The sequence below is a fragment of the Bombus pyrosoma genome, linkage group LG3, assembly GCF_014825855.1.
Source record: "Bombus pyrosoma isolate SC7728 linkage group LG3, ASM1482585v1, whole genome shotgun sequence".
NCBI classification, from domain to species: Eukaryota; Metazoa; Arthropoda; class Insecta; order Hymenoptera; family Apidae; genus Bombus; species Bombus pyrosoma.
The window spans coordinates 14,694,044-14,717,438 of NC_057772.1; the positions used below are offsets into that span (position 1 = coordinate 14,694,044).

General features: G+C 30.2%; 3 protein-coding genes across 10 annotated transcripts; 2 read left to right on the forward strand and 1 right to left on the reverse strand.

Moving 5' to 3' along the window:
• Positions 1-476: 476 nt before the first annotated feature.
• LOC122566170 (small ubiquitin-related modifier-like) lies at positions 477-2,676 on the forward strand. The gene is made up of 5 exons (XM_043723028.1): positions 477-613; positions 732-800; positions 887-964; positions 1,332-1,403; positions 1,629-2,676. Exons 1-5 carry the CDS (start codon positions 599-601, stop codon positions 1,689-1,691), a joined length of 297 nt encoding a protein of 98 aa, XP_043578963.1. The 5' UTR covers positions 477-598; the 3' UTR covers positions 1,692-2,676.
• A 445-nt stretch (positions 2,677-3,121) lies between these two features.
• Positions 3,122-23,181, reverse strand: LOC122566166 (E3 ubiquitin-protein ligase Ubr3). Of its 4 annotated transcripts, none has more exons than XM_043723018.1 (30): positions 22,974-23,181; positions 22,135-22,513; positions 21,092-21,305; positions 20,891-21,019; positions 20,547-20,812; positions 20,232-20,476; positions 20,040-20,157; positions 19,781-19,960; positions 19,454-19,680; positions 19,185-19,340; positions 10,820-11,001; positions 10,594-10,730; positions 10,361-10,503; positions 10,116-10,285; positions 9,726-9,969; positions 9,493-9,655; positions 9,224-9,406; positions 8,736-8,888; positions 8,314-8,492; positions 7,812-8,235; positions 7,572-7,717; positions 7,343-7,489; positions 6,955-7,269; positions 6,661-6,880; positions 6,373-6,582; positions 6,021-6,307; positions 5,587-5,934; positions 5,374-5,502; positions 5,148-5,287; positions 3,122-5,001 (listed from the first exon to the last, which is right to left on the reverse strand). In XM_043723018.1, the coding sequence occupies exons 2-30, from the start codon at positions 22,373-22,375 to the stop codon at positions 4,884-4,886; spliced, it is 5,814 nt and encodes a 1,937-aa protein (XP_043578953.1). In that variant the 5' UTR covers positions 22,376-22,513; positions 22,974-23,181; the 3' UTR covers positions 3,122-4,883. The 4 variants fall into 4 exon arrangements, with proteins under 4 accessions (XP_043578953.1, XP_043578952.1, XP_043578954.1 ...); XM_043723017.1 differs by having other exon boundaries at positions 22,860-23,152; XM_043723019.1 differs by lacking the exon at positions 22,974-23,181 and adding an exon at positions 22,693-22,967.
• On the forward strand, positions 11,698-18,756 carry LOC122566167. Of its 5 annotated transcripts, none has more exons than XM_043723022.1 (9): positions 13,247-13,575; positions 15,712-16,320; positions 16,480-16,621; positions 16,853-16,993; positions 17,056-17,273; positions 17,345-17,571; positions 17,658-17,896; positions 17,973-18,102; positions 18,185-18,756. In XM_043723022.1, the coding sequence occupies exons 2-9, from the start codon at positions 15,814-15,816 to the stop codon at positions 18,519-18,521; spliced, it is 1,941 nt and encodes a 646-aa protein (XP_043578957.1). In that variant the 5' UTR covers positions 13,247-13,575; positions 15,712-15,813; the 3' UTR covers positions 18,522-18,756. The 5 variants fall into 5 exon arrangements, with proteins under 5 accessions (XP_043578956.1, XP_043578957.1, XP_043578958.1 ...); XM_043723023.1 differs by having other exon boundaries at positions 13,247-13,516; XM_043723025.1 differs by having other exon boundaries at positions 13,247-13,444.
• Positions 23,182-23,395: the final 214 nt, after the last annotated feature.

The window sequence follows — 23,395 nt, forward strand, 5'->3', positions numbered from 1 at the left end:
ATAATTGTAGATATACATTATTGAATATAGATTTTTTTATGAATATAGAATTTTTTTATACTTCTATACATTATTGAATATAATACATCCTAAATTTAAAAAAAATACTATTTTTTAGATACAAATATAAGTTTACGTACAAATTTTTAATGTGTTCATAAAACATAACAAGACAAATATAATTAACTGATTAACATAGAAGTAATCCATAATATATATATATATTTATATATATATATATATACTTGTTAAGCATAAGAAGAGGAAAGGAGAGTCATATTTTATCTAATGAATGTCTTATCATAATAATATATTGTTATTCTGGTAAAGATGAATGTTTATCTAACGTTTATATACATATATACATATATAAGTATATATAAATATATAAACAATGATTAACTTTTGAAAGATGAAGTTCAAGCGAAACTGTCAGAAGCTGATGTCTTTTGGAACGAAAATAGCTACACAACGTTAAAATTTTCATTTTTAGAATAGAAGACTGTGAAACTGACAAAAGTGCGGCGCCATATTGCGTGCTTGTGTTTGGTTACTGTTCTGGCGCGTGGTCAAGAACTATTATATTTAATTAAATACCATGTCTGATAATCAGGTGAGCTTCCCGATTTTAAAGAGCAATTTATTGACCTACATTTCGAGGTATAGATGCAACATAACATTTGAATGTTCAATCATATTTTGAATCTAATCGGTCTAACCTTGCGTATTAGGAGCAAAAACCTGAAGCCGGCCCAGGCGACGCGAATTCCGAATACATCAAGCTTAAAGTTGTTGGAAATGTAAGAAGTTGCCGTTTTATTCTTTTATATTCACGTCTTAGTTCCATGACTTTTAATGACAGGTTTCATCATTTCTTTTTTTCTAGGACAGCAATGAAATTCACTTTAGGGTAAAGATGACCACTCAAATGGGTAAATTAAAAAAATCGTACAGCGATCGTGTGGTTAGTTCACTTTTCAAAATAACCGTGTGTCTAAATGTCATGCATTTCAAAAAATAATTTATTAAAAAAGATAGCGCAAAAATTTTCTTATTTTATTTTTTACATAACATGTGATAACTAACTCAAATCGTGTACAGTAAAAGTATAAGTTAAAAAGTTCATGAAAACTTTGTATCATCATTACGACTAGAAGACCTTTTAGTTTTTAATGAATTTCTATATATATCCTATATTCATAAATGTAATTTACGGAAGTATTTTTAATCTTTCAAAAATAGAAAAAAGTGATAATTTTATCTCTTATTGCAAAAGTACCTAAAGTAATATTATCTTTGTGTATTTGAAAACATATTTATAATTTATTTAGGGTGTTCCTATGACATCACTCAGGTTTTTATTTGATGGTAAAAGAATTAATGACGACGAAACACCAAAGCAGGTAAATTTCTATCTAAGCTTAAAATTTTTAATTAACCATTGTAGAAGTAGGAATTCATTATACCTTTACCTTACATTATTATTACGCCTTTAAAATAAATAATTTAAAATTAAATAAAATTTTATCACAATTTACCTTTTTTTTGGATTAACTTTATTATTACATTTATAACTAATATAATTCCATTTTGTACAATGATAATATGATATTAATATTGTTTTTTAGTTGGAAATGGAAAATGATGATGTTATTGAAGTATACCAAGAGCAAACAGGTGGTCGCTACTGAAGAAATTTATTCAGTTTCAATATCTTTTAAAGTGAAAGTGACTATCGTAAAGAAATGGACAAGTTTATCAGTATATATATATATATGTATGTTAAAGAAACATGTAATTTGGTTTTTTACGTAACATTTTGATGTGCAGTTCTACATTCCTGTAACGTGGCAAGTTTAAGGACCATCAACAGTCAGTTTCATACAATGTATATGTTCATCCAGCAAAAACAAAAACAAAAAAAAAAGAAACAGAACTGAAAAAGAATCATGCCTTAAATACAGTGAGTTTTGTCTATTAATAACATTTGGCAATATATTTGCATTCTATGGATTTCCAAATTTATAGATTTAGATCGCGGGAGTTTCCGAAAATTTTAATTTCATTATTGAAGCACGGTAAATATTAGATAATATGAATATGATTTAAACAAAATTGTTGCGTTTAAGGTACGTCTATAATAAAAGAGATAATTGTAATATTTTCCCTTTGCCTTTTTTATGTAATTTTAATATTAACAAAAGTATTTTCTACTTCAAAAGATATGCATTACTGGTATGCAAAAAATTAATTTTCATGGATAAATTATGAAGAATTTAATTCGATGTAAGTAATGTGGATGTTTCTGAAGAACTTCTTATTTTAGATTTCGTTTTATGTTATCATCAGTAAATTATATACAACAATGACAAAAATTCAAATCACTATACATAATAAAAATGACTGCTATGCAGTTATACTTTATGTATAAACTTTAGTAAAAGAGATTCTCATTTTTCAAAAACTGCTATTTGATTTATATTGAAGTTAAACATTGGCCCAAAGACTTACAGATTTAAAAAAATTTTTCATATATATAATTTGAAGCTATATGATTCTATACGGGCATCCTCATTACAAAATACTTATTCATTGATTTAACAGGACAAAATTTTGACAAATTGTAATAAAATTTATTCTTGTACAGATAAGTAATATAGTTTCTGTTTTCATTAATAAGGTGTAAACATTAATTGGCACTTTTCTTTCATTGTATGTTTAAATAACATTCGCTTTTTTTTAAATAGTGTAAACAATTTGAATAGATGTTTTAATGAGAACAAATAAGTAAAAACAATAATTACATTACCTTTAGTAGTACTCTATCATGAAACTTGTAGCACTTGTTAAATAGAAGAATAACTGAATAATAATAAAAACTAGACTCATTTTCGTAACAAAAGCAGAAAATGATTTTGATATAAATAATATTGTAATAATCGTTAGATTTACGATAAAATTACATCTACATAGCTTTATCGATTTCACAAAACATGTTTGCATCTGCCAAAAGCATAAATTACTTGTAATAATTGTCTAGAAAATAAATGATTCTTCATCTTTCTCTACTTGCTTTACATATTGTTTAAGAAATAGTTACAGAAATAAAAATGCTTATAGATTATAAGGCAATCTTTTCATTTAATAGAATTGCTTTTATTTATACATTGAACAGAGTTGATAATTGCTATTATTATTTATTTTTTAGCACTTCTTAATGTATTATTCGCAAATTTTTAACATTATAAGCGGACATTCGTAAAAATAATTAACTATGTACAGATCATCTTGAGTTAACCAGTAATTCTACTATGTGGCGTCCTATCATTATTACACATTTACAGTGATCTATAATCTGGAAGAAGCAATTTTTTGCCTGTGTAATCATAGTTTCACAAAAATTGAAGTCTCGAACGGAAAAATTTTTTGTCATAAATACTAATTTATTGAAAATTGAAATATATACTAACGAAGATTTAAGATCAGTTTTTAGTTAAATGTTTGCATATAAATTGCTTCTTCAAAAACAATAACAACTTAATTGCCACAGTACAATTACTTAGCATTTATGCACCGGTGCGAAAAAAAATCAGCGAGTAGATAAATAGTTCGTTCAATAAAATGAGTTTATAGGTTCATATACACAGCCCATAAATATGCATACAGAAAAATAATGCATCAAATATTGTTTAAATCTCGAGTTCACTGATCGGTGAATGATTTTCTATAGTTTCTCATGAACTGTTGCGAAAAATTCACATTATTAGATTAGAACAAAATCTATTTTTACAAGAGAAGGTTTTACAATATCGTTTATGGTGTTAATAACAATCTCACTTACTACTACATTGCTGACACAGGATCTCTTAATAATAAAAACACGTGTTAATTTAATATTCCAAACATAATTTGCATGCCGTTCTTGTTACAGTTAATGTATCATTCTAGAAAATTATTTCTTAACATCTCCGCCAATTTAACATGACAATTTCCCCTTTACCTTCTAATTAAAATTTCATGCATGATCAATACTTCTACCTTGCTTATATAAATTTAGAATCAGAGTAAAACGTGTTATGAGTTGCAACAAAATTATATAGGGATTTAAAATCGAGCTTGTTATTAAATTTATTCAGAGATAGAGTTCTTCTAAAGACTTCAGTCTTTGATTTTGTCATGTTTATAGATTGTAGATCTAATATAATCCTTAGTATTTTTCTTGATTTATTAATGAATTATAAAATATTCTATTTCTGAATAATCTGGATACAAAGAAAATTTTGAATCAAGATTTTTTGTAATTAACAGAGTAATTATGATAATAAATTATAGGATATAACGGATTTTCTTTCCATATTTTCCTTACATTAAAAAGAAGCACACAATAAATTCAATCCTCCTTAACAGACAAAATTATGATTTCATTAATAATGATATTTATCTTCAATGATATAATTTATCTAATTCTTAGCGTAACCGAAATTTCGACTAAAAGAATTGAATAGTTCTCGTGTCTTAAGTACAAATGCTACACACTAAAAAGTATTTTTTTTATTAGGACATAATTTATATGTATATACTTAAATAGAATGTACAATGTGTAATTTAAAACATAAATTTCTTCGAATATAATCTTTCATGTATTATGACTATAAACAATATTAATTCAGCTCTCACCTCATTTTTTTCTCGTAATACTTTCATTCAATATTATGTCTACTTACTCATTGCATCATAATAAATATAATTATCCATAAAGTATATTAGAGCAATCTGTTAATTCTTAAAGCGATGTTATTTCTTGGCGAGGCATTGTATGGAAATAAACCTGTTAAAAGTCTTCTACTCGTTTTAGAGTAAACACTTTCAAACGCTGTAAAATGTTACAGTATGTCACGATGCCATACCCATGTTTTTTTCGTATGGTCAAACCTATGCGCTAACCATTGCTGTTCTAACAATTGGTATCTATCTTGATTTAGGTACAAAGGTTTCCCGCGTCTATAAAAAGAAATTAATAAATGCAGTATAATATTGACATATCTCTAGAGAGGTAAAATAATATAACAAAAATTCCAATATAAATGTATTAAGAAATAGATTGCAATTTTTCAATATCTTATCTGATATTAAAATAAGGCTCTTACTTCAGATCTCTATCTTCTTCCTCAAAATCATCGAGATATAAAGATCCCCATAAACAGACACGTTGACCACGAATTACTACAATATAGGTTGATGTCACCACCAAATATATACCAGTCCCACCTCCACAATCTATCGAATGCTATAAACCAAGGAAGAATTATGTTTATTTAACTCATATTTTTATGCTTATATAAAGAAAAGCATATATATACATAAAGTACTTACTTGAACAACCTCGCATACATTCCACTGTTTGCGATTTTGCTTTAAACAAACGATGGCACCACACAATAAGCAGATACTAATCTCCTGAGGAATTGAATGACCTTGACGACACTGTCTTCCATGATAATACTAAAAATGAATAATCATTTATAAGGTTTTAATATTCAAGTATAAAATGATATATAAACTATAATTAATTATATATATTCGTACTGTGAAAATCTTCTCATATTCCCTTGGAAGGCTCAGCAACTTGGGTACCTGCCACGACACATGCTGTTCCATAATTAAATACCTGCCTGCATCGCTTTGATTTACAAAAGCAAGAAATTGATCACACCACATACGGGGCACCGATATACTAGTTTCGCTATCTTGCCAGTTCAAAGCTACAGCAGAGTTAAACATGTTCCAATCCATATTTTCTGTAACTAATTCCAAATAACGAACTAATCTCGCAAATTCAGTTTGTGGTGATCTAATTATAGGTAACGGTTCCTCATATAAATGATAACGGAGTAATGCAGCTACTCGTAAAAATGGTAAACACATAAATTGTATCTGAAATGATATAATTATGTATGTAACAAAGTATCTTAAAAGGAAAACAAGAAAATTATGAATTATGTTAACTAATTTATACCTACCTGTTGTTCGATACTGTGCATTTTATCTCGTGCATATGGTGTACACGATGAAGTAGATGGATCATATAAAACAGTATCTGAATGGTAGAGTGGGCTATTATTGAAATATTCAATGATTTTGCAGAATATAGTTTCAGAAGATATAGGACCGCGCTCGATGCATTCTCTTAAAAATGTATCTCCTAAAAATGTATTTCTCTCTGCTTGTGTGAGACCACCGCTTATTTGTACTATAACTTGATAGTACAATAAGTTGTAGATTACTTTTACTACACTAGAGAAATATGCTGAAAATAAATAATTAAATTTTATGAAATCACTAAAATATTTACAAATGAATTTATTTACTTACCTTGATCGGCATGCAAAGGTAACAATAATATAAACTGTATAAGAAGAGCAGTCGGATCTCTGAGAAGTAAGGGGACTTCTCCCTCGTGTAGTGTTAAAGCGAGTGGAGTCGCAGGCTCTGGAGGCAAACCAGATAATTGTTGCCATGTGTGTTGTACCGGCCAAATCATACATAGACGTGCATTTTTTGCCAGAACATCAAGAAGTGCAACTTGAAAGAAAATGTTATTAATGTAAAATCTACAATCCTAGTTATTTTTAAATATCATCAACAATAAAATAAATGTACCAATGCAATCACGTTTTGGCCTTAAAGGTATCGTAGTAGGTGGTGGAATACATAATGATCCACCACGTTGAACAAGTTCAATTTCAAAATTAGTTCGTGCTATAGAAGTTATGAAAACGAACAAACTCTTGTAACTATGTTGTTGTTGACACTTAGAATTTGTGCATCTTGTCATATCCTGTACTGCTTTACGCATTGCTTCAGACAAAAATGTTCGTCTCTATAAAGAATGTATACGTTATTAATTGCAAGGAACATAAAGTTGCAAGTAAACAAAGTTCTTGAGATACTTACTGTTGATGGATTTCGTTGTACCTCTTTTAGAAGATTATTTATCTCTGGGAGTATCGTAGTGAAAGGGACGTAAGGAGATCGAACGATTGTTCCACGCTTCCCCAATTGAGGAGAAAGTGGAAGAAAACAATTAGCTAACTGTCGACAAAGTGGACATAGATATTCGCCACTATCTACAGCAAGAGAAAGCTGTCTTTGTTGGTGACCCAGAGACTTTACATATGGCAATAAACAATCTAAATGTAAATGATGTCCACACGTTTGCACATATACACCACCTTCCCAACCTAGATTAACGGATAACAGCAACGAAATCTGTAAAACACCAATAAGAATATATATAAATTGTTTTACTGTATTCAATGGATGTTATATGTCAAATATTTACAGTATCAAAATGTCGATCCATTGCATCCATTCTACGGTCAAAATAGGCACCACGTGTATCACACTTTGGTATAGGCGGATCATCATCAGAAGTAGGTAAAAGCAATCTATCTGGTTGCTGTCGTTCATGACCAATGACACTTGTCCCCTAAGAATAGAATTTATATAGAATTAAGTAAGTAGTCAATAAAAATGAAATTATATGAATAAAATTATACGAGTTTAATTACTTGAACTAATACAACAAGACCCATAGGATTATCTTCAGTACTAGGACTACTTTGACTGCAAATAACGCAATCGTATTCTTTTTTGCTAGTTAGTTTAGTCGCATTATCTTTTTGATCCCAATCCATACCCGATACCCCTGCTTCATCTAAACAAAACATAATTTTTATTTACATTTTGTTTATATACAGTACATCAAATTCATTATATCTTATATACATATTTTATCCTTTATATTTTACCTGTTTCCATTGCTTTTTCCATGAATTGCTTTCGTTTATTGGCAAATTCTGCCATTAACTTTTGCTGTCTTTCTTTCGCCCGTCTTCGTCTTTCTTCTCTTTCTCGATCTTCTTTCTCTCGCTGTTTATCTTCGCTTTCCTGCATACTTGGCCATAATTTATTCCTAGCTTCATTTATAGCATCTTTGCACATAGGATCTAAATTTGTAATTTTGTTCAGTATTTGCGCGATAAAGAACGGACCATCACCAATTCGCGATTCTGTTGGTTCTATGGTTGAACTGCTACTAGCTTCATTATCTGACATTGCAATTTGTTCAGGGTTATAACTATCTGGGACACCTGACAACTGTGAATGCAATTTTAACAATAATGTGATTATGCTCTCGTCTACTTTTACAGTTTGTGATTGTAATGATCCACCCTAAACAGAAAAAAGTTTATAAAATAATAAATTGATAAATATGGCATTTGATTTACTAGAATATACGTAAATCATTACCTGAGCATCTCTTCTTTTGAAATGTTTATATGAACTTGATGTAGATGGAACAATTTCTGTTGTTGTTACTCTAGAATTACTCAGTCTTGAGTATACTGTGGGTGCAGCAACTATTTCATTGCCAGCCATAACAGCAGGCCGTTGAGGTGTAGGTGGCAATGCAGGTTGACCACCAATATCTGTATATAGTTAATAAAGATTGAAAAAAGAATACAAGATTATGAAAACATGTTCTAATATAAAACGATATTAATTAGAAGACATTCGCTTTAGTGTCTTTTCCTATATAAAATTAGTGTCTTTTTTTATATGATTAACATAGAAGAAAGCAGAGTATGTACATATTTTGCAACAGTACAGAATGCATAACATTGATAAGAAGGATATAATTATGGTTAAGGTGATAAAATTAAGTAACATACTGTTTAGTAAAGGAGGTGATTCAATGGCAAGGGCCATGGATTCTTCGGTGGTTGGTGGCAAAGCTCTTTGTAAAGGTATTAAATCATCTTCACTATTAGCTTCTGATATAGTAACAATTCCATCTTCAGGTACAAAAGTTATTTGAAATTGGTCTATAAAATAATTAAGAAAAGAATAAAACATCATTGCAATATTATATAATAGGTTTAATCAAAACCAAAGTATCCATTTTATAGTTAAGAACATACAGTATAATATATGTATAAAGTATGATATATATTGTACCCTGTACTAACACAGATTAAGAATTTTATGTAGAGGAACCTTAAAGGATTGTTTGTTATTAATATATACATAGAATTTACAAAACTTACAAAAATGGAATTAGTTTATCAATGCACAAATATTTATTTCACAACTTGTTCTTAACTAGTGTGTTTTATATGATTACTTAAAATAAATGAAAATACAGAGAAACAAAACATACCATTTGGTTGAGGTAAAGCAGGTAAAGAAGCATTCACAGCAATCTGTAACCCAGTGTCATTAGTAATAGTATCTAAAGATGGAAGAGCTAAAACTTCTAAAGAACCCTCATCTGTTGCATCATTTATCATGAGTGAAGTTCCAACCTCAGTCATTTCACCTTGAATTTCCCACTCAAAATCACCTGAAAAAAATGGCAAAATGTCAAAGCAAAAACTATCATACGTAGCAAGATGTAACCCAATGTAATTTAATGATAGTTTTACTTACTATCTGAATTACTTGGCTCTGACTCTTGGATCAAGATGACTTGAGGTATCACTGTCCTCAAATTTTCTGATAAGTCATCACTTTTGTACCAACCACCTAGGTCCATATCTTTTATTATACGAGATGACTCATCGCTACTATTATATTGACACAAAGGATTCATCTGATAAACATGAAAAGAAATAGTATTATTATTTTATAATTCTGTAATTCTGTTATAATTAGTTACTTACAGATTTATCAGGTATTTCTGCAGTAATTACTGCCATTTCTAATAAGTAAATAGTCAGTGCCATTACGTGCTCTGATATGTTGTGTCCATACACAGCCTTATATAAAATTATTAAAATCATAGTATGAAAAACTCTTGATCGTAGTACAATTCGTGGATCATCATATGCTGGTGAAACAGGAGCAGGATGCCTAAATGGTGGCCATGGAATTGCACTATTTTTCAATTTTCCTGATTGTTTTACACTGAAATATTTACAAAATATTTAATGAAAGAACGAGACAAAATTATGAAAATTAAAATAAAGCAATAATTTTTTATATATTAAAAGAACTATAGTACAAGGTTTTTATGTTTTTTAAATTATTTTTTCAAATGTAGTTTTTTTTACTATTCAGTAAAGCGATCCATTGCCATCTGGAAATCTCCTTTTTGTGCTGCTCTTAATAAAACATGTAAAGGATCAAATAATTCTTCCCAAACTAGACGTGGTTTTGGACCATACATTCCTTGCTGCATATTTCCACTAGCTTCAAGATTAGGTGCTCTGTACACTGCAACCTGTAAATCATATTTTACAATTTGTACTTACAAAAAAAAAAAATTGTATTCTGTTTAAAGAAACATAAAACATACATCAGCTAATACAGATTCGAAATCTCTATTTTGGGTACTACCAGAACGTTCGGGCATTAACTCCATTAATTGACTATGGGTTTTATCCCCCATAGATAATAAAGTAACCATTTCTAGGCGGGACATTTCAGGATCAGATAAACCTATAACAAGACCATATTTTTTATATACATATATGTATGTAGATTCCATATGTTATTAGTGAACTTAAGAAAATGGCATGAAGAACTTACCTAAATTTGTCCGAACATTAACCAATATAGCTAGAAATGTTAAAAAACTTTCTAACATTGGTGTGTCATGTTCTCCATCCATGTATTCATTTTGAGTTCTATACAAACAAAGACTCATCTCTTGTTTTATATGAAACCTAATGGAATAAAATTATTGACAAATATAACTGTAATTTAAAGGGTATGTATAATATAAATATATGTTTAATAAGATATTGAAAATTACTTTTTAACGATTGTTTTTAGAAAAATATCTGGTTGTAGCTTTGTTGCACAAACTTGAAGTAGATAAAGATCTGCATCTACCATCGAATTACAAAAATTGCACTGTATGTATGTCATAATTTGACCTTTTATTTGGAGACCATTACGCACCCACAATCCATTTAAAATTTCATAAAATGCAACCTAAACAAAAATTCATTCTCTTAATTTTCATTGTTTCAATAGTTAACAATATATTACAGCAGCATAAGATATATAATATATAATGTAGCACAGCATGAAATAGTATAAAAAATAAGTTTGAAAGAAAGGTATTTATTAAGAAATAATTTCATTCCATAGCTGTAGGTATTATTTTTTAACGTATGCATGATGCGTAAAAAAGCTAACGGTACTGAAAAGAGTTTCGTTTCCTATAATTTCAGTTATTTTAATAATTGTTAAATATGATATATAGAGTTAAATAAATAAAATACAAATTTCTTTAACATTAATAAAATTTTATTTAACATGAAATATTCAGGTATACTGTTGAAATAAAAAAAATAAGATCTAAGCATGTAGAAGACAGCAAAATGTCTATATGTGATCCATTACTTATAATAAATTTGTACAAAGATTTAAATTTATTTGTCATAATTGTCATGTTATTCATATACATTTATTATCTACTTTTATGCACATGATATTGTTAACGTGTAACGTACGAAACATTTGAAATCAAAATATAAAAAAGACGGGTTCCCATAGAATACATGATTTGTAGACTATGGTAAATCCCCCACTTAATCAACCAATCCCGTCACTGGAAAGAATTCCAACTTTCAACTGCTGTGTTGTCAGTTCGTACCGTTCGTAGCGATTCTACGATCAATGAACAAAGAGGGGACATTTATAGCGTCCGAAGAGCTGACTAAGAGCTCTTCCTCGTGTCAGTGTGATTAATTCTTCAGCAATTTTCCGAAAACTTGATTCCATCCTCATAATCAGTATAGTTTTAAAGCTTGTGACAATAAAGAAAACAATTCGATAATCAAATGATAAAGGAAGAAAGAAGAACAAGATCGGATCAGTGTTATTTGTGCAAATTAATTTCCTCTCGATTCAGTTGTCACTGAATTCAAAAAATGGCCACAATTAATTTGAAGATTATTTTTATTTGTATGTTATGCGCAGAACAATTTGCATATAGTTTTAAATTTGGTTATGTCGATGTTAAAGATTTAATAAAATTCGGACATGAGGTGGTGATAGACATTTTCGAATCATGGGACTTCATACGTCCAAAAGATTCTGAGTATGACAACAATTTGCCATTTATTCACAGAATGGAGAAAGAATTAAAGAATCGTATATCGAAAATATCGCAACAGATTGATACTTTTCAAGAACAGATAGATATGCGTTTGGACAGCATTATAGCTAAACTTTTAACTGAGATGCCGTTACAAGAAAGACTGGATCAAAAGTTACGTATGATTGATCAATTCGTTGGGAAAATCAACGATTTATACAATGTCTTCCATTTGTATTCGAAAGCGCCTAACAAATACGAGAGGTACACATTAGAAGATTTCGCGAGAACGTGCGTTTCCTCGAGATCGGATGCTCTCCCTGATCTTTTGAAAAGCATTCATCGGCTTTTTGTTCCTTCTCCCGACGAGATTCTTAGCAGAAGCGTTCTCATATTATTGGCAAACCAAATGCAAGTAAGTTTTTGTAGATCTTTAAACATATTTTCAATAAAAAAAAATGACGCGTAATAGTGGGAACATATGTATTTTAAATGTGTTTTCTAAAAACTTAGAAAAATAAAAATTTCCTTCAACTTCATGAATTTGTAAGATAATTTTTTTAGATTATATGAAATGGAACAAATTTTGAAGTATTTAATATTTTGGCGATTCGAATATCCGTTAATGTACTCTTAGAAATTAGTTAATCGTGACTATCAAGGGGTATTAGATACGGGAGAATATCATAGTGATCAAATGACATCCGACAATCTATACCTATTCAAATTACACACTTGGTACGAACATAGATAACACTGCAATAACTTTGCTATTGTTTATTATCCGAAAAATCTTTTATTTCGTGTACTATACATATTTTTATCTTTTTAAAGAAATCGCTAAAAAAAATATAGAATGAACTTAACAAAGTTAATAATATATGGAAAATAGACAATGATTTGTTTAATTATCTAACAAACTCTTGCGTAAGTTATATTCTTTCCAATTTTATATTATCAAAAATAATTATCAAAGAATTGTAACATGATCGTTACAACAAAAATTTAAAAATTTTGTCTACTCTGCCAACGAGTGCACTTTACAAAAAAAATTTTACTAAATCAATCATTCAATGTCCAATAAAGAGCAAAAGAACGAAATGCAAAATTTCTGTTGGAACAACAATGGTGCAGTTTGTGCAAATGATTTAAGTACGAAGTATGAAGAGAGAGGGAGAATGAAGAGGAGCATGCGCAGAAATATGTAACACCATTAAGCCTCGAACGATCCCAACTCGAGAGGGGAGGAACACAGAGAGTCAAATGACGGGAACAATAACGTAAAGTTCTTAGTAGAGTCTGTGCATACGAGGAAAAGTGTTTGTTCCGGAGGTATATTTTCGTTGTATCAAAAACACGACTATCAATTACTTCCCAACTATAAAAGACTACTGTTGAGCGAATGTTTGTGCAACGATATATACAGTGAAACATTTCTAAACAACATAGAATTAATAATCCAAGTATTTAAAAAAAAGGATAATATAGGATTTTTTAATAGTTTACCAGATTTTAATACTTTTGTTTATTACGGTCGAAACGCTTCAATTAATCATGCTAACCTTTCACGGCCTATATAACTTTCAAACGTTACTTTCCATTCATTAATAGAATAGAGCCATTGGAAAAAGTAATGTTAAGATTAAATCGAATATTATTTTTGAGTTATCAGTAAATAGTGTGATGCTAGTCAAGTGTAGTATATATTTTACAGAATATAAGAACGTTAGGGGATTTCGTTCTTAGATATTCTGTCCGAATAACAGTACCACCTTAAAGTTTCTCACATCGTTCTGTCGTGTCGTCTTGAATACTTGCACGTAGGATTTGTGCTGTATGTAAATACAAATGCGTCACGTTGAAACAATATTTGTACGTTTTAAAATCGTCACATAATATTTCAAATTTGTACATGTGTATACTCGTTAAAAAGGTATTTATTGATATATCTGCGAATAAAATATGTATGAAAATAATTTAACCTTCACCTTCGAAATCGATCTGTTTGTAATTCGATAACAATAAATATTAGATATAATTCGTGACTTGTTACGATAGTTGTCAATGTAGCGTCAACGAATATCAAAAGATATCTCTATTTATTTAACTGTGCGGAAGATGCAATCGTAAAAATCCCATCAAAGGTCGCTGTATATCTGAGGGACAAAGTAACTTAAAATCTATGCTGCAATGCTTATTTTTGCGAAAAGAAATGTATAAACATATAAAGTCTTTAATTATACTAAAATTAATACAAAACATAATATATAGATATATTTACGTATATAAACTACATAATTACTAATTTAAATGTAAAGAATGAACAATTTTTTTAAATATTTAGAATTAGATTTAACATGTATCTGTCAGATCAACTGCGATTTCCGAAGGATTAAAAATAAATAATAAAGAAAGAAATATTACAGAAATGACTAACTTAAATCAACTGATATTAAAAACTAATCACGTTTTAAATAGAGATATGCACATGTAATAAAATTACGATAGATACGACAAAACTTTAAGAGAGGTTATTTTTAATACAGTGAAATCGATTTTTATAAATTTTCAATTATTATAAATTTGGACAAATATGATTACCGACTCATTTTTTCCAAACAAACAAGTATCGCTTCTTAAAGATTTCTATATAAGACATCAACGATATGAGAAACTTATTACCTATATCGAAATTAAAGGACAGGCGCTCAAAATATCGATCGATTATTGTCGAAATTATCTGAATCACCGGAAGAGCTAATAGCTACACGCGGATGTGACTCACGTTTATATGGATTAAACGTGACCTACCGGAGATAAAAAAGTATTATCAATCGAGAACGAATCTCTGAGATGTCATATATCTTAGTAATTTTTCCGCGAACGAAACGCACGATGTGATTCTAATCCAATTACTGGCGTATCTAATTATCAATGTAATCGGTATATTCGACCCTTACCACTGAGCTTAGCGTGCAGCAATCTATGTGTACATTTCGCACAAACACACAGTATTATGAAATGTTGTTATAAACATACGACGTCTTAGTCTCAGAGATTCCAAGGCCATTACGTATTATGAATAGTGTTTTATTTTGGTATTTTTTTCAAATCGTACGAGGAATCTCGTTCTGCATTATACGATTGATTTATTCCGAGCCGTGAGAAACTTGAGTTGTAGTAGACTTTTAAGCAAGGTCAAAGTAATGACAGCTATGTCACACTGTTTAATTCCGTATTGTTAAACATGACTCACCATCAATAACATTTTTGATATGAAAAACAACAGGGGACTAGAGGAGGGAGTTACAATACTATAGAATTTTGTCAGCTGAATTTTCATTCATGTACAACTTGCTCAAGAAGTGAGTACAAATGTATTTTTATTTACTATGGTTACTGTGGATCAGTAGTATGACGCACGGCACGGAATGAATCACAAATATACTAATTAACTAATTAATTAACAAGTAAGAAGAGTGTACACCAGACTATTTATGTCTGCAAAATACTCTTGACTGAAATATTTAACTTATCAGACGATTGTGCATAGAAACAATTTTTTTTAGCACGAATTTCAATCTTATATTTCCATACAGGTCAAATATAAGTCCTTATGCACCGGTTCATCTATATATATAATATATATATATATAATTGAAAAATTTAACCCTTCAAGAATCAAATAAATAGACTACAAAATGAAGATACCGAACATCCATGTATGCTTTCTGTTTTTCTGCATAATATGGGGGACAATGGGTATAAAATATGATACAACATTGATCGACGAAATGCGAAATAAGTTGTTGCAATTGGAGAAAACATTAGAGAGAGATTTGTTTCACTCAAGGCTTCACGAGTTTGAAGATGGTGGAAAGTACCTATGGCTCATAAAAAGTTTCAAGAAATTCGGCGATGAACTAGAACGAAACTTCTCGACCAATGGTTATGAAAATTTAAATGCATTGAGTTCTATTTGGTTATGGGCTCGAACAGAAAACGAACTAAAAGGAATAGATGGTCTGTACCAAGTTTTTCGAACGATGCAACAGGAGATAGTCGGCAGAAAAATTCCTCTCGATATACCGAAGCTGAGCGATTTCTGGGATATAATTCTACACGATCCGAATGCGTCAATTGTACGCGCCCTCACTCGAATCGGTGACCTGATAGTGCACGAAAAATTGTTCGTTTCGGCTTATCAGGTACAAAAATAAATAAACGAGTTGTAAAGAACTTCCAATTCTGATGATCAACGAAGTAGCGAACGTTCTTCTTTGATAATTAGCAATTCAAAGATTTAAGAATTTATTGTTCAATATGGACAGATTTTGTATTTTCTTTTTCTATTTGTTTCTCACTAGGAAGCAGCTTCGCAAATTTGTAATGAAAATCAGTCGCTTCAGCAATTGCTCTATAATTTATATACAACGGTAACCCTAACGGAAATCAAGGGTTACGGTATGATCCAATTCTCTTATAAGCTGCTGCGGCTTTATAACCCAGGTATGGTGCAGTGATTGTTGTTTGTATATTGCATAACTTGTTATTTTCTTCTCCAATTTTTGTAACTATGTTTAAAAATTTTATACTATAGTATACAGTTCACAATCACGATTTTATCATATTTAAAAAAAATATTCTGATCGCTTATTATTTAAAGAAAAGTATGCTGCACCTAATATAGTATATTATTATTGAAAAATTCGCTTTCTAATTATAATAAACTTGATGTAGGTACTAATTTCACTGAAGAAATGGAAGTGGTGAAGCAACAGTATGAGACGAGAACGATGGAAACTCTGCGGGCTGTTAAAACAGCCATGGCGTTTGCTCCACGACAACTCTGGAGATGTGATGCGAGATTACATAAATTAGGTATATTTTCCTGCTTTCGCGTGTAACATGTGTAACGAATATAACTGAAACAATTGTTACAGATGAAACATACACCAAATTAACACAGTTGTTCCAAGGATACATTGTGAACGAAGTAGATTTAAACAAGGACTCGAGTTGCAGAGAAAATTGTGCTTATTACGAATATTCGAAAGTTTATGGATGTTACAAAAATCAATTTTGCTCCCAACAGCGCAAATGTAACGGTCGAATACTAAAATGCGAATATATTGATTCCGATATGTGGATTTGTCCTTCGGTAAATTGAAAATTTTTTCTGCGTTCAAATGTTATATAATAAGAATGTGAAGTGTTTATAAATTATTTTAGATACAGGAAAGTGATCGAAGATACGAATACATAGAATATGAAAATGGTCGACTGTTCGGACAAAAAAAAAAAAATACTTGCCAGAGAGGAACAACCAAAGTAGATAGCTGGTGGCGTTGGTTATTCTGGCACTGTAGCTATTGTTTTTGTTACTGTGATGACAATAATGTAAACTCTGATCGATACTTCAGCTTAAGGGAAGTTGTATCTGATGTAGCAAACAATAAGTAAGTGACTGACTATGGCAGATATTTTAGGAAGACCCTTAAGATGTCATTGCTTTTATAATTAATAATAATATTATTTGTTACAGAGTCGTGACGGGCATCCGGTTCAAGAAAATGAAGCAAATAATACATATGCAGATACAGGAAGGTGAATTGATGCCACATGGATACATTAATAAATCCTCTATACGGTGGAAACCAATAGAAGAGTTCAGTGTATTAGATAACAACGTTAAAAATGGTGTTGACTATCACACATTATCATGGGAAAAAAGGGGGTTAGATTTAGATGATCTAGTCCTTGATGACAATTTGCTTTTGACAGGTACATTTATGTGTAAATTTATGTTTCTTTCATATCCCTTTTTAAATATCACGCTTACAATACCTATTTTTTTCAGGACTCAAGTTCCGAATGATTGGTTCACGATTAAACTTAGAAGCAAGAATGACATCTTTCAATTTCACGACTGGGAAATTAATAAAACCGCTAGAGAGGAGTTTCTGGATTAGTCATGATAGAACCAATAGGTAAAATTTGCACATATCTTGTACATATTTTTGTATACTTGTAAATGTATGTTTGTTTATCTAGCATTATAATTATTTGCAGAACTGAAGTGACATTTGAGAATCCTGATATACCAACTCGATTACCTCTTCTAGCACTACCAGACTCGAAACCATTCCAATACCTGAATTTTGCACCAAGTGATCAAAAAAGTGACGTTGCTCAAAACACAATACCATTCATTGATATTCAACCAGTAGAATCAAATCCACCAGTTCCAATTGCAGGTGCCGGAATTTTTCATAAAGGCCGATCAGGATCGGGTGGATTTATAGCAATGAGATTGATTACGTATGATTTTAGTAAACATTTACAAGTTGATTTATCTCCTTCTGCAGATACAGTTATTGATGCTCCAAATGAAATAAGAGTAGTATGAATGTAATTTATGCGCGTATTACTAAGATATAGTTCGTAACTATCTTTTGTGTTTTATTTCTACTTTCATATGTCTTTCATTAATTTACATTTAAATCTGATAAGTATGATTTATAAAATTGATTATATATCAATAATAACTCCCTTTTTTAGAAACAATTCTCCATTAAACAATTGTTTTTTGTGCCATCTTAGCATGTATAATTGTTTTAAAACAACATATCACAAAAGTTAAATTCCTTTTGTATTTTCTTACACTCCTAATTCCAATAAGACTTTCGATAATGATACTTTCTACTTTATAAGAAATTATATTTTATTGTTTAAATAGAAAATTCATAGATTTTCTCTAATATTATGCTATTGAAATAACTCAATGTAAACCTACTTGTTGCTCGAAGTATTTTTTTTATATTATTTTGATTTATTAAATAAAATAACTATCCGAAAAAGGCCAACCGATATCCATATATATCATATACACATATCGCCATAATGAAATTCTACTAAAAGTACTCAATGACATTCGAAATAATAATGTCTGCAGAAAATATGATTCTTTATAAATATTTCCAAATATTATTTTAGTTCTATTTAAAATGCTGTACATGCATATCATAACTACATTGAAAGAATATACTAGGAAGTAGAGAAAAGTACTTACCTGAACTCGTAAAGGATGCATCATTAGAAGATGTAACATATCAGTAGGAGGTAATAAATCATTTAGGGTAGCTCCTTGTTGACGCACAGCTTGGCACATAAATACAGCAAAGTACCGATGCAATGGTAGATGAAATGATACTTGTAAACTGTCACTCTGTAACAAAAAGAAGAGATATCGGGGCTATAATATTATCGATATCTTAACTCAAGTAATTAATTGCAGAAATAGAAAATATGTTATTACAAAATAAACATTTAATTACTTACCACATTTGGATGAGTGAAATTTATGGCGTCTAACCAATCTTGTAATGCCGTGAGACAAAATGATAGCACCCTACGAGTAAGAGTAGCACTTTCAGGACCACGCAAATGAGAAACTAAAGCCCACATTGGATATGCACTAGCTTCTAACTCGGCACTAAACGCAGCGTAGTACGTATTAGATTCATATTCAACGTGTTGATTTAATTCTCGTTGATTCACGTTCATTCCTAGGAATAAGCACAACAAAGTATTTTATTAATATTTCAAAAATATTTTGTTATATGTAAAAGTATCTATAATTGCAATTGTATAAAAGTTAAATAATACCTTGAAACATAGATAAGAAATCGAACCACATTTCTAGAAGTGTATCATCGCTCATAAATCTAACAGCTATAGGCTTATGTGAAAGAACATTATTTAAATCTGATACAATAGGCCAATAACAGTGTTCCTTCATTACTTGTCGTTCACAGTCTACTACATAATGAAAATTTTTATCTGGATCTAAAAAAATAAGAAATTATATTTAATGTTAATAAACAAATACCGAAAGTTCAATAGAACTTGTACAAATATTACCTACCATGTAAAGTGTTTTGAATCAATATCTTACTCATCATATACTTTAAAGCTATTACCATAACATGCAACAACTTTAATTGATCTACCATTTTCAATGCTAAACTTTCATTACTGAATAGCTGAAATATAAAGTACAAACACATCAAGCACTTTCTTTATTATAAATATAATATTATTCTTGGATAATACCTACCTGTACACTGACATGGACCACCTTATTGCTTAAAGTATCTGGGTCTGTTGAACGTTCAAGCATCATTGAAACTCTACTGTAATGTAATACAAATGCACGAGTAAGTGCTTCTTTATATTCTGGATCTGGTAACATATTTAATAGCAAACAAACTAATTTCTGTGGAAATTGATAAGCTACTGTCCAAAACATTAATTCTTCTAAGAAAGTAGTATGCTGTAAATGTTCTTGTAATGATGCACACTCTAAAACAATATAGTATTTATTGTAAATATATTCTGCTACAACTGTAGATATAGACAAGAAAAAATTTACCTTTATATTCATCAGGTGGCTCTGGATTTGGCAAAGATCTTACTGCATTTTGATATATTTCGTTACTATCTTGGCAATAACTATCATATTCTGGTTCTCCAGTTGATACAGTAGGATCCATAAGACTTCTATACTTTTGTGGATTGGTAAGAGCTGATGTCATAACATGCCTCATTAATGCACCCATTTTATTGAAATCAATGAGCATTGTTAGATATTCATCTGCATCTTGAATTGCAGCTTCATAATTTCGTCGACCCACAGTACTATATTAAATAAAATATTTCCACACATTATACATTTTTTATACTTCTAATAATTAAATAGAAAGATATATGATATACCAATTCTCGCGTAAGTGTTGTATAAGGCGAAGAATTATTCTAGGCATCATTGCTTCTGCCACACACATTAAATTTGAAGGAGCAGCTGACTTATCAACAGCGGCTTTTGGACCATGTCTATCACAGAATCTAGAACAACAATTATATTAGACATCATTCTTTTCTTAAATATCAAGCAATTTTGTTTGATAAAATTGTTACCCTGACTCCTTCATAACGGATGAGTCACCACAATCACAAGCACCACCTGCTTGACTTAAAAACATATTGAAATCATGGCCATAGTGATTGCCTTTTTTGAAACATTCTGTACATAAGGACATACATGGTGATATACCACATGTACGACAACGATATGCTACAAAATTAGGTGTCCAAACCAGTCCACATGTTGTAGCATTATCATACATTCTCACTGAAACGTTTATAAATATTTGATTTGGATGGACGAAAATTTAATCCAATATATGTTTTATAAATGTATGTTTCAATATGTATGTTTTTAAAGATTATAAACGTTTTAGACTTGCATAACTACATTATTGAAAAATATAATTTTCTTAATTAGGTTAAAAACTTTCTAATACTTAATATTATTCTGAAATTATTACTATTGATTTAGGCAATTTTTGTTTTGACTTCAAAGCATTTGTTACATTTTATAAACTTTCATTCATGCACCTATATTTTCATAAATATAGCAATTTATATAAATATATATTTGACAGATAATCTTGCTGCTGCCAAATACGCAAATTGCACTATACTTATATCACAGATTTTAAAATAATGCTCATAACAAAGCATATTATTTAAAAGTATCAAACAATGATCAGACTATGTCAGTAGTTATTAAGTTATCTTAGATTAAATTTATCTTAAAGGTAAATTCTATATATTGCTTTTTCAATAGTTTAAACATTTAAATTAAATATTATTTATAACAATATATAATATGTATTTATATATACAATATATTTAATAAAGTAAAAAATCTTTTAAAAACATGTTTCAAGAATAATATTTGAAGCAACTGTATATAGTATAATCATAACATAGTGCAATATATAAATATGCAAAAGTGTCAAGCACATTGCATAAAATATATCTATATTTGTCAAAAATATGATTAATGTGATAATACTGACAATGATCAATTCATTTAACTTGTGGGCTAGAATATGGTCGGATTTAAAAAGTTTCCGTACTGTGCAGTTTAAGAAAATAAAATACACATGGCGTACCTGTTTTAGCAAACTTCTCCGGAGTATGACCACTAGCTATTAACCATTTACACCAGTTAATAGTTTCTCTATCACCAATATCTTTACTAGGATTTAACAGTTCATCCAATAATTTACTAAGAGATGGTGGACATCCATTGTCATTAGCTAAATTGCTACATTCCGCATGTATATGGGCAGCTGTATAACTTTTACTTCTGTTCCTTAATATTTCAGTGCATAAATTAGACACCGAGAACATCGCGAAATATTGTCCTCGCGCAGCGAGGGTACCATTGATTTTGATACGTGTTGCGGTATCCTCCGAGAATGACGAGTGTACGATGTCACGTCCTGGCTTCGCCAGCTCGCCAAATCCCGCGGGAACACCTCAATGGATCTGTAAATAATGTAAATAGTTATTATTGTAATGGTGCGGATCGTTGTAAAAAGCGTAACCTAGAAATAACAGACTTAACAGCGGAAAAGAAATGAGCAAGTCAAGTCGGGAATCAGGTGATACCGATGTTAAAATTTCAGGAAGCCGACAGGACAGCCGATAGTTGCCTGACGACTTACACCTTTTTGCGTGTATCTCGTGTGAAAACTTCCGGGAAACCTTTCAAGTAGAGGCGGCCCGCGGACCAGGGAATTCTCAACAACCTCCATATCAGTGAGCATCTCCCGTCAACTTTGTCTTCCTCATCAATTTTGACAACATGACGAAAGCAGCAAGGGACCGTTACCTTATACCACTCTCCTGAACCGTGGATTACTATCGACTTTCAGCTTTCGTGTTTCGACAAGTACTCGGTACTTGCACAATAATCGTCGTTGATACAACACACATTCACACTTACCGAACAGCAAAAGCACTCGATCACCAATCGTTCGATCAATTGACCACAGCTTATATTCTTCTACGGTACATCTTCTTCTTTCTGATCAAGAATTTGTCTATCTTATCGACAGAACAATGACAGAATACCAGATCTTGTTTTTCAATGAATGTATTTCATCAGAACGTTTTCACTACGTTCAAATCTATACACGTAGATAATACTCATTAGCATAGTAATTACCAAACAATATGCATAACAAATTTATAAGAATTGATATAATTAAACAAAATTAAAAATATCAGTTAAAATATATTTATTTATTCACTTTATTTATAATCCAATCATATATGGTTCTTTGGACAAATTGATCTATTAAGGAGCGTAATACGTTTTGCGTCTATCATGAAGTTTCAGATAAAATGATTAGATATATAATTGTG

Bases quoted from the DNA above. Each gene is read 5' to 3' on its own strand.
- LOC122566167 (XM_043723021.1), top strand. From the start codon at position 11,946: ATGGCCACAATTAATTTGAAGATTATTTTTATTTGTATGTTATGCGCA. The intron at 17,274-17,344 runs GTAAATTGAAAA...AAATTATTTTAG, and splicing joins ATATGTGGATTTGTCCTTCG to ATACAGGAAAGTGATCGAAG. The intron at 17,897-17,972 runs GTACATTTATGT...TATTTTTTTCAG, and splicing joins TGACAATTTGCTTTTGACAG to GACTCAAGTTCCGAATGATT.
- LOC122566170 (XM_043723028.1), top strand. The intron at 965-1,331 runs GTTAGTTCACTT...TAATTTATTTAG, and splicing joins AATCGTACAGCGATCGTGTG to GGTGTTCCTATGACATCACT. The intron at 1,404-1,628 runs GTAAATTTCTAT...ATTGTTTTTTAG, and splicing joins ACGACGAAACACCAAAGCAG to TTGGAAATGGAAAATGATGA.
- LOC122566166 (XM_043723018.1), bottom strand. From the start codon at position 22,375: ATGTTCTCGGTGTCTAATTTATGCACTGAAATATTAAGGAACAGAAGT. The intron at 10,504-10,593 runs GTAAGTTCTTCA...GTCTTGTTATAG, and splicing joins TAATGTTCGGACAAATTTAG to GTTTATCTGATCCTGAAATG. The intron at 8,493-8,735 runs GTATGTTACTTA...AACTATATACAG, and splicing joins ATCACCTCCTTTACTAAACA to ATATTGGTGGTCAACCTGCA.